Genomic DNA, 14,576 nt, shown 5'->3' with positions numbered 1-14,576 from the left:
ATAGGCCTATTTCTATTTTGCCCTGTTTGTCAAAAGTGTTGGAAAAACTTGTCAATAATCAACTGACTGACTTTCTTGATGTCTATAGTATTCTCTCTGGTATGCAATCTGGTTTCCGCTCAGGTTATAGATGTATCACTGCAACATTAAAGGTCCTCAATCATGCCACCATTGCCCTTGATTCTAAGCAATGTACTGCTATTTTTATTGACTTGGCCAAAGCTTTGATACAGTAGACCATTCCAGTCTTGTGGGCCGGCTAAGGAGTATTGGTGTCTCTGAGGGGTCTTTGGCCTGGTTTGCTAACTATCTCTCTCAAAGAGTGCAGTGTATATTTATGCTGCATTAGGTTATGTGTCGGGGGCTTAGGGTCAGTTTGTTATATCTGGAGTACTTCTGTCTTCTCCGGTGTCCTGTGTGAATTTAAGTATGCTCCCTCTAATTCTCTCTTTCTTTCGGAGGACCTGAGCCCTAGGACCATGCCTCAGGACCACCTGACATGATGACTCCTTGCTGTCCCCAGTCCACCTGGCCGTGCTGCTGCTCCAGTTTCAACTGTTCTGCCTGCGGCTATGGAACCCTAACCTGTTCACCGGACGTGCTACCTGTCCCAGACCTGCTGTTTTCAACTCTCTAGAGACCGCAGGAGCGGTAGAGATACTCTTAATGATCGGCTATGAAAAGCCAACTGACATTTACTCCTGAGGTGCTGCACCCTCTACAACTACTGTGGTTATTATTATTTGACCATGCTGGTCATTTATGAACATTTGAACATCTTGGCCATGTTCTGTTATAATCTCCACCCGGCACAGCCAGAAGAGGACTGGCCACCCCTCATAGCCTGGTTCCTCTCTAGGTTTCTTCCTAGGTTTTGGCCTTTCTAGGGAGTTTTTCCTAGCCACCGTGCTTCTACACCTGCATTGCTTGCTGTTTGGGGTTTTAGGCTGGGTTTCTGTACAGCACTTTGAGATATCAGCTGATGTACGAAGGGCAATATAAATAAATTTGATTTGATTTGTATAGTGTCAGAAAATCTGCTTTCTCAGCCACTGTCTGTCACCAAGGGAGTACCCCAAGGCTCAATCCTAGGCCCCGCGCTCTTCTCAATTTACATCAACAACATAGCTCAGGCAGTAGGAAGCTCTCTCATCCATTTATATGCAGATGATACAGTCTTATACTCAGCTGGCCCCTCCCCGGATTTTGTGTTAAATGCTCTACAACAAAGCTTTCTTAGTGTCCAACAAGATTTCTCCAACATTAACCTGGTTCTGAACACCTCCAAACAAAGGTAATATGGTTTGGTAAGAAGAATGGCCGTCTCCCCACAGGTGTGATTACTACCTCTGAGGGTTTAGAGCTTGAGGTAGTCACCTCATACAAGTACTTGGGAGTATGGCTAGATGGTACATTGTCCTTCTCTCAGCACATATCAAAGCTGCAGACTCAAGTTCAATCTAGACTTGGTTTCCTCTATCATAATCACTCATCTTTCACCCCAGCTGCCAAACTAACCCTGATTCAGATGATCATCCTACCCATGCTAGATTACGGAGACATCATTTATAGATCGGCAGGTAAGTGTGCTCTCGAGTGGCTAGATGTGCTTTACCATTCAGCCATCAGATTTGCCCCTAAGGCTCCTTATAGGGCACATCACTGCACTCTATACTCCTCTGTAAACTGGTCATCTCTGTATACCCGTCGCAAGACCCACTGGTTGATGCTTATTTATAAAACCCTCTTAGGCCTCACTCCCCCCTATCTGAGATATCTACTGCAGCCCTCATCCTCCACATACAACACCCCTTTCTGCCAGTCACATTCTGTTAAAGGTCCCCAAAGCACACACATCCCTGTGTTGCTCGTCTTTTCAGTTCGCTGCAGCTAGCGACTGGAGCGAGCTGCAACAAACACTCAAACTGGACAGTTTTATCTCAATCTCTTCATTCAAAGACTCAATCATGGACACTCTTACTGACAGTTGTGGCTGCTTTGCGTGATATATTGTTGTCTCTACCTTCTTGCCCTTTGTGCTGTTGTCTGTGCCCAATAACATTTGTACCATGTTTTGTGCTGCTACCATGTTGTGTTGTCATATTTTGTTGTTACCTTGCTGTGTTGTCATGTCTTGCTGCCTTGCTATGTTGTTGTCTTAGGTCTCTCTTTATGTAGTGTTGTGTTGTCTCTCTTGTCGTGATGCGTGTTTTGTCCTATATTTATATTTTCTTTTTCTTTTTAAAATCCCAGCCCCCATCCCCGTAGGTGGCCTTTTGCCTTTTGGTTGGCCGTCATTGTAAATAAGAATTTGTTCTTAACTGACTTGCCTAGTTAAATAAAGGTTAAATAAAAAATTACAAATTGAAATGACCAAATGTCCCTCCTGGATGCAATGGATGCCGGCTGCAGAGACATCTCAGCTGAAGACTGCCAGGGGTGGATAAGGCATGCAAAGCGTTTCTATCCAAGGTGCATAGCGAGAGATGATATATGAGGTGATGTGGACGAGAACTTGTGGCCAAATGCTGATGATCGTATAGATTAGAACAGGACTGGGCATTTTAGTGTTTTTTCCCTTCTGTGCCTTTTTTACTGTAATTTTGTTTTATTTGTACACATTTGGAACCAACGGTCATGTATGTTGGATTTCTTGTTGATCACTGGCAGCAATTTCATGTTGCTAATAAAGCTTTTACTGCAGCAATTCTGTCACTTACTTTTTTTTCTTCTACTTTACATTCTATGAAGTAAAGATGACTCATTCACTTTTAGATAGTATGTTGCCAAAAATGCACACATTCGACACTCAACCAAAAATTGTAGCTTTTAAAACACTTGCATTCCAAACATACACAACAAACACTGAACTACAGAGTTCTTAAAGCTACATTACATCCACAGCTGCCGCCACAATTCGTGTGTCCCTGAGTCTGTGTGTGTGCCTGCATATGTCTGCATAAGTGAGTGTGTTCGAGTGTGTGTGCGTGCCTTCCTGCCTGCGTGTGTGTGTTTAAGTGATTGCGTGTGTGTGTTTAAGTGATTGCGCGTGTGTGTGTTTAAGTGATTGTGCGTGTGTGTCCCTGAGTCTGCGTGTGTGCCTGCATATGTCTGTGTAAGTGAGTGTGTTCGAGTGTGTGTGCGTGCCTTCCTGCCTGCGTGTGTGTGTTTATGTGATTGCGCGTGTGTGTTTAAGTAAATGTGTGTGTGTGTTTAAGTAAATGTGTGTGTGTGTTTAAGTGATTGCGTGTGTGTGTTTAAGTGATTGCGCGTGTGTGTTTAAGTGATTGCGTGTGTGTGTTTAAGTGATTGCGTGTGTGTGTTTAAGTGATTGCGTGTGTGTGTTTAAGTGATTGCGTGTGTGTGTTTAAGTGATTGTGTGTGTGTGTTTAAGTGATTGCGTGTGTGTGTTTAAGTGATTGTGTGTGTGTGTTTAAGTGATTGTGTGTGTGTCTTTAAGTGATTGTGTGTGTGTGTTTAAGTGATTGCGTGTGTGTTTAAGTGATTGCGTGTGGGTTTAAGTGATTGTGTGTGTGTGTTTAAGTGATTGTGTGTGTGTGTTTAAGTGATTGTGTGTGTGTGTTTAAGTGATTGTGTGTGTGTGTTTAAGTGATTGCGTGTGTGTGTTTAAGTGATTGCGCGTGTGTGTTTAACTTCTCTGCGCTACGGATCCCTTTAGCGGGATCATTTTCCTAACAACCGCTGAATTGCAGGGACTTTGATAATCTTCGGATGTTTGCACTCACGAGACTCCCAGTTACACAATAAATGTTATTTTTGTTCGATAAATATTACTTTTATAACAAAAAAACGCCATTTGGGTTGCGCGTTATGTTCAGAAAACTACAGCCTCGTTCCGGTCCTGAAAGGCAGAAGAAAATTCCCAAACGTATCAGATTCAAAAATATTACTAAAAATATTTATAATCATGCAATCACAAGTGAAATATACCAAAACACAGCTTAGCTTGTTGTTAATCCACCTATCGTGTCAGATTTTGAAAATATGCTTTGCAGCGAAAGCAATCCAAGCTTTTGTGAGTGTATCAATCAATGCTAGAACAGCTAGCCCCAAATTAGCATGGTCACGAAAGTCAGAAAAGCAATAAAATGAATCGCTTACCTTTGATAATCTTCGGATGTTTGCACTCACGAGACTCCCAGTTACACAATAAATGTTATTTTTGTTCGATAAATATTACTTTTATAACAAAAAACGCCATTTGGGTTGCGCGTTATGTTCAGAAAACCAAAGCCTCGTTCCGTTCGACGAAAATTCCAATAAGTATCCGTAATGTTCGTAGAAACATGTCCAAAAAAAATTATAATCAATCGCCAGGTTGTTTTTAACAAACATAATCGATATTTCAACCGGACCGTAACCTATTCAATAAAAGAGAGAAAGAAAATGGAGAGCTACCCCTCTCGCGCGCAGGAACTAATCAAAGGACACCTGACTAGTTTGGAAAAATCTCGCTCATTTTTCAAAATAAAAGCCTGAAACTATGTCTAAAGCCTGGTCACAGCCTGAGGAAGCCATTGGAAAATGAAGCTGGTTGATACCCCTTTAAATGGAAGAAAGACGGGCAAGGAAACACAGATTTAAAAAAAAATACAAAATAATAATCACTTCCGGGTTAGATTTCCTCAGGTTTTCGCCTGCAGAATCAGTTTTGTTATACTCACAGACAATATTTTGACAGTTTTGGAAACTTTGGAGTGTTTTCTATCCTAATCTGCAAATCATATGCAAATTCTACGATCTGGACCTGAGAAATCGTCCGTTTACCTTGGGAACGTTATTTTAAAAAAATGTAAAAAAATCTGACCCCTAGCGTCAAGAGGTTAAGTGATTGCGCGTGTGTGTTTAAGTGATTGCGTGTGTGTGTTTAAGTGATTGTGTGTGTGTTTAAGTGATTGTGTGTGTGTGTTTAAGTGATTGTGTGTGTGTCTTTAAGTGATTGTGTGTGTGTGTTTAAGTGATTGTGTGTGTGTTTAAGTGATTGCGTGTGTGTGTTTAAGTGATTGTGTGTGTGTGTTTAAGTGATTGTGTGTGTGTGTTTAAGTGATTGTGTGTGTGTGTTTAAGTGATTGTGTGTGTGTGTTTAAGTGATTGTGTGTGTGTGTTTAAGTGATTGTGTGTGTGTGTTTAAGTGATTGTGTGTGTGTGTTTAAGTGATTGCGTGTGTGTTTAAGTGATTGTGTGTGTGTGTTTAAGTGATTGCGTGTGTGTGTCCGTTTGCATCTCTTTCACAAAGTTTGTGCCAAACTCAACCCCGGATAAATGATGCTTCAAATGAACTGTTTAGCAGGAAGATAAACTGTGCATTAGTCATCTATAAAGGAGACATGTTTAGATGACTAGTGCAGGGTACATTTCTAACAGTAGAGGTTGGGACTGTGTTCAGGCTCACTGATACGTCTTCTAAATCTATGTTGAGTAAACTTTTGTTTCACTAAAGGAACATGTTCCGCACAGCACAATGTTCACCTGGAAAATAACCAGTATGACTGCATTTTGAGCACTCGATATACTTACAGCAGAGTTTCTGAATGACCTCCAGGATCTCACATTCCTGAGACAGGAAAATAAATTAATTACAGGGAGATTTAGGAGAATCTTGTAACTGTCCATTTCCATGTGCGTGTGCGCGTGCGCGTGCGCGTGTGCGTGTGCGTGTGCGTGTGCGTGCGTGCGTGCGTGCGTGTGTGTGTGTGCGTGCATACATGTGTGTGTGTGTCTGTGACTGTTATGTACGGGAGTGAAATATACACAGTTGTCATTCAGGGTAAGCAGTGTTGACTGCTGACCTGTTTGACACAAATCACGAAGACAAAGTTTAATACACACCCACTGTGACTGAGGAACAGAGAGGTCACTTTTTTACCTCTGACCAACCTCATCAAACCAGCCCACCACACAATCGCCCATCCCTACGAGCTCCAAGCCCCAACCTTCCTCAACTCTTATTCCTGCACTCCCCCATTACACACACGCAGTGATGAAAAGTGTGTTGGACTTTGGCTCCTTCCCATCACCCACAATTGCTCCATTATTTAAGAGTTACTCACGTCTGCCCCCGGATGGCCGACTGGGCCTGGTGATCCCTGTAGGGAAGGACAGGAAGCCATGAGCCAGATAGCAGATTTTCGTTGGTACTTAGTGGGTACTACTTAACATATTCATACAGCATAGGTCATAATAAAAGTCGAAAAAAATATGTTAACTATGTATTCAGAGCTGTGGTTCCATAATATTTACTGTGAACTTGTCAGGTTTTGGCCAGGACTGTTCAGGTTTTGGTCACTAGATGTCCCCGTTGCACCTTTTTTGTACCTTTTGTTTTTCCTTGCTCTAATTATTGTTTGCACCTGTATGTCGTTCCCTTGTTAGTATTTAAACCCTGTGTGTTCCTCAGTTCCTTGCTCAGTGTTTGTGTGTTCCTCAGTTCCTTGCTCAGTGTTTGTATGTTAGCACCCAGCCCCAGCCTTGTTCTGAACATATGATTCTCTTATTGGATTTTCCAGAGGTTCTCTGGTTTAGTTCTTGTGTATTTTTGAGTAGTCTTTTGAGGTTTGTTTTTCCCTGCTGTTTTTACCACTTTGTGGAGTTTCTTTGTATTTTGGAGGATATCCATTTTGTGCTTCTTGACTTTTTGTTTGGACATTGTGGATTTAGATTCTTTGCCTGAAGATTTTGTTCTTTAATTAAACCACCATCTCTAGTACTGCTGTGTCTGCCTCATCTTCTGGGTTCTGACGATTATTAGTGACTGTTTCTCACACCGGGTCCTGACAGAACTCAATGTTGTTGTGGAACTTACATTCTCTCCTGTGAGACCAGGGTATCCTTTTGGCCCCTGGAGGCCTCCCCGACCTGGCTGGCCGTTCTGTGGAATCAATATGGAAGGAGTATGAATGAGCAAGCAGGTATTAGCTATGCTAGGCAATTTATACCATACAGAGATTACAATACACCTGGTTTGGCCCTTTGGTGGCAGTGGACAGTGCTGAACTCTTTGATCTAAGGTCAACTTACATCATCACCGCGATCACCTGGCAGGCCAACATCACCCTTCAGCCCTGTGAATCCCCTGATGCCCTATGAGAGAGAGAGAAAGAGAGAGACACAGAGACACAGACAGAGATGGTTAGTGGTAAGAAGTTGCTGTGAACTCCTTGAGAACTTTCTCAGGAAAATTCTCAGGAAAGTCTCAGCTCATCAATAATCACATTATGAAAAAACAATGCAAAGTGATTGATGTGTGTAATTATAGTGGAAACCAGCTGAAGTGAATTTTCCCTTTGTAAGAGGCATCAGTTGTCATGCTGTGCATTCTGTTTTTACTCTCTCGCGCTCTCATTTCCTTTTCATTTCTTTCCTGAGAATTTTAGTGGAAGTTCTCAAGGAGTTCTCAGCAACTTCTTACCTCTAACCATCTGTTTTTTAACTCTGAAATAATAACTAAGTCTGCAACACATGTCTGAGGATGACTGTGTATTACAGACAGTGTACTGTTTGTGTCAGTGTGTCGTGTCTTCCCATAAGTGGAGTGAAGTCCAGAACAAACACTTCATATTCCTCTTGTATCCAAATCAAATGTTATTGGTCACATACACATGGTTAGCAGATGTTAATGCGAGTGTAGCGAAATGCTTGTGCTTCTAGTTCCGACCGTGCAGTAATATCTAACAAGTAATCTAAGAATTTCACAACAACTACCTTATACACACAAGTGTAAAGGAATGAATAAGAATATGTACATATATGGATGGGCGATGGCCGAATGGCATAGGCAAGATGCAGTAGATGGTATAGAGTACAGTATAACATTATATAAAGTGGCATTGTTTAAAGTGCCTAGTGATACATTTATTACATCCAATTTTTAATTATTAAAGTGGCTAGAGATTTGAGGCAGTATGTTGGCAGCAGCCACTCAATGTCAGTGATGGCTGTTTAACAGTCTGATGGCCTTGAGATATAACCTGTTTTTTCAGTCTCTCGGTCCCAGCTTTGATGCACCTGTCCTGACCTCGCCTTCTGGATGATAGCGGGGTGAACAGGCAGGGATTCGGGTGGTTGTTGTCCTTGATGATCTTTATGGCCTTCCTGTGACATCGGGTGGTGTAGGTGTCCTGGAGGGCAGGTACTTTGCCCCTGGTGATGCGTTGTGCAGACCTCACTGGGTGGAGCAGTTGCCGTACCAATCGGTGATACAGCCCGACAGGATGCTCTCGATTGTGCATCTGTAAAAGTTTGTGTGTTTTTATTGACAAGCCGAATTTCTTCAGCCTCCTGAGGTTGAAGAGGCGCTGTTGCGCCTTCTTCACCACGCTGTCTGTGTGGGTGGACCATTTCAGTTTGTCTGTGATGTGTACGCCAAGGAACTTTCCACCTTCTCCACTACTGTCCCATCGATGTGGATAGGGGGGTGCTCAATCTGCTGTTTCCTGAAGTCCACGATCATCTCCTTTGTTTTGTTGACGTTGAGTATGAGGCTATTTTCCTGACACCACTCTCCGAGGGCCCTCACCTCCTCCCTGTAGGCCGTCTCGTCGTTGTTGGTAATCAAGCCTACCATTGTAGTGTTGTCTGCAAACTTGATGATTAAGTTGGAGGTGTGCATGGCCACGCAGTCATGGGTGGACAGGGAGTACAGGAGAGGGCTGAGAACGAAACCCTTGTGGGGCCCCAGTGTTGAGGATCAGCGGGGTGGAGATGTTGTTACCTACCCTCACCACCTGGGGGCGGCCTGTCAGGAAGTCCAGTACCCAGTTGCACAGGGCGGGGTCGAGACCCAGGGTGAACAGCATTCCTACATAGGTATTCTTCTTGTCCAGATGGGTTAGGGCTGTGATTGCGATTGTGTCGTCTGTGGACCTATTTGGGCGGTAAGCAAATTGGACTGGGTCTAGGGTGTCAGGTAGGGTGGAGGTGATATGATCTTTGACTAGTCTCTCAAAGCACTTCATGATGACGGAAGTGAGTGCTACAGGGCGATAGTCATGTAACTCAGTTACCTTAGCTTTCTTGGGAACAGGAACAATGAATCATGTGGGAACAGCAGACTGGGATAAGGACTGATTGAATATGTCCGTAAACACACCAGCCAGCTGGTCTGGCATGCTCTGAGGACGCGGCTAGGGATGCCATCTGCGCCGGCAGCCTTGCAGGGGTTAACACGTTAAAATGTTTTACTCACATCGGCTGCGGTGAAGGAGAGCCCGCAGGTTTTGGTAGTGGGTCGTGTCAGTGACACTGTATTGTCCTCAAAGCGAGCAAAGAAGTTGTTTAGTTTGTCTGGGAGCAAGACGTCGGTGTCCGCGACGGGGCTGGTTTTCTTTTTGTCATCCATGATTGACTGTAGACCCTGCCACATATGTCTCGTGTCTGAGCCTTTGAATTGCGACTCTACTTTGTCTCTATATTGACGCTTAGCTTGTTTGATTGCCTTGTGGAGGGTTTAGCTACACTGTTTGTATTAGGTCATGTTTCCGGTCGCCTTGCCATGATTAAAATAAATGGTTCGAGCTTTCAGTTTTACGCGAATGCTGCCATCAATCCACGGTTTCTGGTTGGGGAAGGTTTTAATAGTCACCGTGGGTACAACATCACCAATGCACATTAGCTCGCTCACCAAATCAGCGTATACATCAATGTTGTTGTTTGACGCTATCCGGAACATATCCCAATCCATGTAATCGAAGCAATCTTGAAGCGTGGAATCAGATTGGTCGGACCAGCATTGAACAGACCTGAGCATGGGCGTTTCCTGTTTTAGTTTCTGTCTATAGGCTGGGAGCAACAAAATTCAGTCGTGGTCAGATTTGCCGAAAGGAGGGAAAGCTTTGTATGCGTCGCGGAAGTTAGAGTAGCGATGATCCAGAATTCTGCCAGCCCGGGTCGCGCATTCGATATGCTGATAAAATTTAGGGAGCCTTGTTTTCAGATTAGCCTTCTGTTAGGATTTGTGTTCATTGCACTATAACCCAATACTACATGACGTGATTGAATATTAGCAACTGTTGGCCTGGGCGCCTGGGTGTCTGTGTGTGTGTGTGCTGGAAGTAACAGTTATCCCCAGATAAGTGTGCTGGGAAGCTGTGGTTAGCCTTGAGCGAGAACAGTGTGCTTTGTATGCAGGTGCAAATAGCTCAGACAATGTTGCAGAGCTGTCTGACCTCAGTCTCCGGGGTGAGGGAGCGTAATCTACACAGCAACAGCGCCGGGACACCAAAGAGCGCCAAGAGGCTGGGACCAGTCTGATCGCCGGCGATAGGCTGAGCAAAGTTTAAACCACGCTCAGCCTCTACTGTGATAGGCCAACAGACGGGTTGGAACTACGTCTGTCACCGTATAAGAACAGCTGTTTACTTACATCCTGCCAGTTCTCTGTTCTATCCTGTGAGGTGATACAGAGAACCCGTATATACGAAAATTGCATTTACCATTTCTCGCTTGAGTTTAATAAAAATACTTAAAGTATATTCTGTGACTCTGAATCACATTTTGTCCTGATACCAGATTGAATTGACGCAAATCCCTTATACTTGTTAAAATACCCAGCTACAATAAATGCAGCCTCAGGATATGTGGGTTCCAGTTTACATAGAGTCCAATTAAGTTTTTTCAGGGCCGTCGAGGTGTCTGCTTGGGGGATATACACGGCTGTGATTAGAATCGAAGAGAATTCTCTTGGTAGATAATGCGGTCGGCATTTGATTGTAAGGAATTCTAGGTCAGGTGAACAAAAGGACTTGAGTTCCTGTATGTTGTTATGATCATACCACAACTCGTTAATCATAAGGCATACACCCCTGCCCCGAGATGTTTGTTTCTGTCGGTGCGATGCGTGAAGAAACCGGATGGCTGTACCGACTCTGATAACGTATCCCAAGTGAGCCATGTTTCCGTGAAACAGAGAATGTTACAATCTCTGATGTTTCTCTGGAAGGCATGTTCTAGTGGTCGCGTCTCCAGTCGTTCATCTCTACTGACGAGAGGATTTCAGTTTTCCTGTTTTGTTTTTACCTTAGATATATCAGGAGTATCGTTTTTGTCTAAGACTGGAATAAAGACTCTGTTTCTATTACGTCGCTTTTGGGTCCTCCTTCATCAGCATAACAAGGCAACCCTTGCTCGAATTTCATCTACCTTGTTGTCAAGAGACTGAACATTGGCGAGTAGTATACTCGGGAGCTGTGAGTGATGTGCCTGTCTATGGAGCCTGACCAGAAGACCGCTCCCTTTGCCCCTTCTGCAGCGCCGTTGTTTTGGGTCGCCGGCTGGGATCCGATCCATTGTCCTGGGTGGTGGTCCAAAAAGAGGATTCACTTCGGGAAAGTCGTTTTCCTAGTCGTAATGTTGGTAAGTTGACGTTGCTCTTATATCCAATAGTTCTTCCCGACTGTATGTAATAAGACTTTAAGATTTCCTGGGGTAACAGTGTAAGAAATAATACATAAAATAACAAAATACTGCATAGTTTCCTAAGGACGCGAAGCGAGGCGACCATCTCTGTCGGCGCCATCACGATCCTGTGGTTCATTAAGTACCAGTAGGACAGGATTCAAGATCATTTGAATCTCTCTTTGACAGGCATGGCACCAGGATTTTCTCTCCCGGTGCTAAGGGGGAGCTTGACCAATACGTGGGGGATGCTAAGAAAATAGACGATTTTCATGACTTCAGAGTTATAAGGAAGTTCTCATTTCTTCAATAAAAGCAGATATGGCACACAGGACATTCAATACAAATGTAGTTTAATTGACTTTGGCCAAAGAATATTAAACAAAATAGCTACAAGCCTAATACAATTGACCACAAGGCAATGACAAAAATGTCTTTCGAAGGTGCAAGTCTTTCAGCAATAACAACACAATACATTCAAAATGCAACAACAACAAGAAGTGCATTTATTTCATATGCATAATCAGACAACTGTCTATTGGTAATAATGTTTTGGATGAAATGGCTATCACAACGTCAGAAATGATACTAATAATATCCAAAGTGCAGCCACAACAAGAAGTGCACACATGGTGTAAAACGAGCTGGCTATCATCACAATCTTAGCGATTACATTTAAATTGCAAAAATACTTGTAGGCCGACTGGCCGACATTATGCATGTGTCTGTCTTCTAGTTCCACCCAGATCCAGATCAGCGTGATTGAATCATGTTCCCACCACCGGACACGTTCCCACCACCGGACACGTTCCCACCACCGGACACGTTCCCACCACCGGACACGTTCCCACCACCGAACACGTTCCCACCACCGAACAGGCGCGCTCTGTCAATTAAAAGGCCTTTCAGTTACTCACCAAGTGTTGTTTTATAGAAAAACGATGCGTCTGTTGTTGTGGTTTAGTGCAAATGAGTGTATAATCTTCTGGACATACAGGGCCTTGGTTCTTCCTGCGTGTATGGACAGGCAGTCAAGGTTGCTGAGTCGAGGGTTTGCAATTTGTTTCTCATGTAGGTTTTTACACGCTGCATGCAGGAAAAACTGCGCTCACATGACGCGGAGGTTACTGACAATGTGACAGATATGCGTACAAGTTTATAGATGTCCACAAAGGAGTCTTTGAAGGGTTTAAGCATGGACAGGAACTCCAGTGTGCTGCTAATTGTCTCGCCATGTTCTTTTCTTCTTTCCAAGAGCCGGCACACTTGGTGCACCTCCACCAGCAGATTGTCCTCTCTGATTCCATAGTGCTGTGCCATTGGCACAAGGCTCTCCTTTTGAAGGAATCTGGCAAGCTTGGGGTTGAGGGCTGACGTTCCCATGAGAACTGTACCTGCTTCTGTGGAAAAGCGTTGGGTCTTTTCGTTCACCAGTCGGTCAATGACAGGGTAGAACGAGGACGTTCGGAGTTAATCCGGAGAGGACATGGATGGATGTTCGGTTTGAATTGGTGCTTCAGCTATAAAGTCCTGTAGATGGCGAGGATGTTGGGATTGTCTCTTCTCTTGTGGGGGCGGCGGTTGTACGGCGAGATCAACCTTTGCGCACAGGGCCTCTGCCTTGCTCCATATGGCTCTCCAAGAGTCCTTTGTGCGCTTTTCTTTTATACTTGTGATGACAGAGTGTGCGAGGTCAGTGGCAGTCTCAGGCAAAAGATCAGGGGACTGTAGAGTGTCAGACATGAACTTTGCTGTGCGGAACAGATCCTCAAACAGGATAAGGTGGAAGATGAATTCAGAATCAATGGGTGTGAGTAGTGACCGCGTCTCAGTCGATCTGTGGGAATTTGGCTGCGACTTAATGTCCTTTAAGGTTGCAATGATGGCTGGGAGGGTTTTTTGCACAGCGAGTAGTACTGGCAGGACCATCGCGTATTAGACAGTTTCTTGAGTTTAATGGGCTGCTGTGAAGGCTGAAGTCCTCTTTGCTTCATAATGAAATGGGCATGGACAAATGAGCCTGAGAAAAACTTTACGTATTTACCTCATTGGTTGGATATTTAACAATTATTTACTTAACAAACAGTAAGGTATTTCTGTCCTGCTAATGCTGTGTTTTATGGTCTCCATTCTAGCACCCTGCAGCTAATCTGGGCTTATGGTTTGACTAGAAATAGCTTGAGCTGATAATTGATGGATATCACAGTGATCAAAACCAACAGCCACATTCCATTCTATGATTAGTGGTGCATATTAGACATATGTCTCTGGTCTGATTGAGCCTGCATTCCATAGACAATATATGATGTATGTTTAGCCGGGATAGAGATGGCCTGGAGGAGCAGGACAAAGGCCTCAGTATTCCTAAGTATCCTGGCATCTGGGAAACTAAGACAAGGTGGGGTTAAAACAACACCAGAGGCAGATGACCAGGAGATGAACCCAGAGTGACTTAGGATGGCCCTTAGTCTGAATGGGAACGGTGGAGCCAGCCATGACAGCATTTTTAGGTCTATTATATATACAACTCTGCATTTCTGTGAAGGTTAAGCCTCGGCAACACAACTTAGGGTGTGTGGTCGACAGTTTCATTATTGCAATAATTAATCGATGTTGAATAAAGATGATTGCTTGAATAATTGTCCAAGTCTCTCTCAGTGCTGAGATTTCCACGACAAGGGCCATGCCTGCTCTTTGAAACTTTGACTTAAACGTTTTCAACACAGCTCGAGAAATTGGAGAGATGTTTCACTTTATACATGTGCCAGAGTCACTGCTTCCTCAAAGACACGTATACTGGTCTGGCTGTTGATAAAAGCCAAGGTGTTGTTTGGATGTCAATGGCTAGTGGTGCAATTCAAGTTTATTGGTCCAGACAAGGAGTTGGAACCAGTACAGGGAAGAGAACCGAAAACACTTTCATGGAACAGAAACGGAACCAGGAGTGAAAGTGATCAGTACTGTTCCAGAACATAATTGTTATTTTAAAAGCATGGGAATCGGTTTATAACGTTATTTTACGTTCCCGGCATTTTTTTTTCTAGTCCCACAAATGCAAAGTCCTCCCTCTGTCACTCAGAAACTTCTTCCAGTGTCTACTTACAAGCTGAAAATCTTTACCAGTGTGTGTGTGTTTAGGCTACTGTAGCCCCTCCCCCTTCCAA

At 43.8% G+C, this 14,576-nt stretch overlaps 1 protein-coding gene across 1 annotated transcript in view; it reads right to left on the bottom strand.

Annotated features, from left to right (window-relative positions):
* The window catches only part of LOC129857015 (collagen alpha-1(VI) chain-like), a 38,929-nt gene that overhangs the window by 5,087 nt on the left and 19,266 nt on the right, over positions 1-14,576 (bottom strand). The window contains exons 25-28 of the mRNA XM_055924871.1: positions 7,039-7,101; positions 6,824-6,889; positions 6,072-6,107; positions 5,539-5,575 (exon numbers count right to left, since the gene is read on the bottom strand). Coding sequence (XP_055780846.1) covers positions 5,539-5,575; positions 6,072-6,107; positions 6,824-6,889; positions 7,039-7,101 — 202 coding nt within the window. The remainder of the gene's footprint in view (positions 1-5,538; positions 5,576-6,071; positions 6,108-6,823; positions 6,890-7,038; positions 7,102-14,576) is intronic.

This window comes from Salvelinus fontinalis, chromosome 6, assembly GCF_029448725.1.
Source record: "Salvelinus fontinalis isolate EN_2023a chromosome 6, ASM2944872v1, whole genome shotgun sequence".
NCBI classification, from domain to species: Eukaryota; Metazoa; Chordata; class Actinopteri; order Salmoniformes; family Salmonidae; genus Salvelinus; species Salvelinus fontinalis.
Note: the sequence above shows the minus strand (reverse complement) of the source record. Positions and strands in the feature narration are given on the sequence as shown.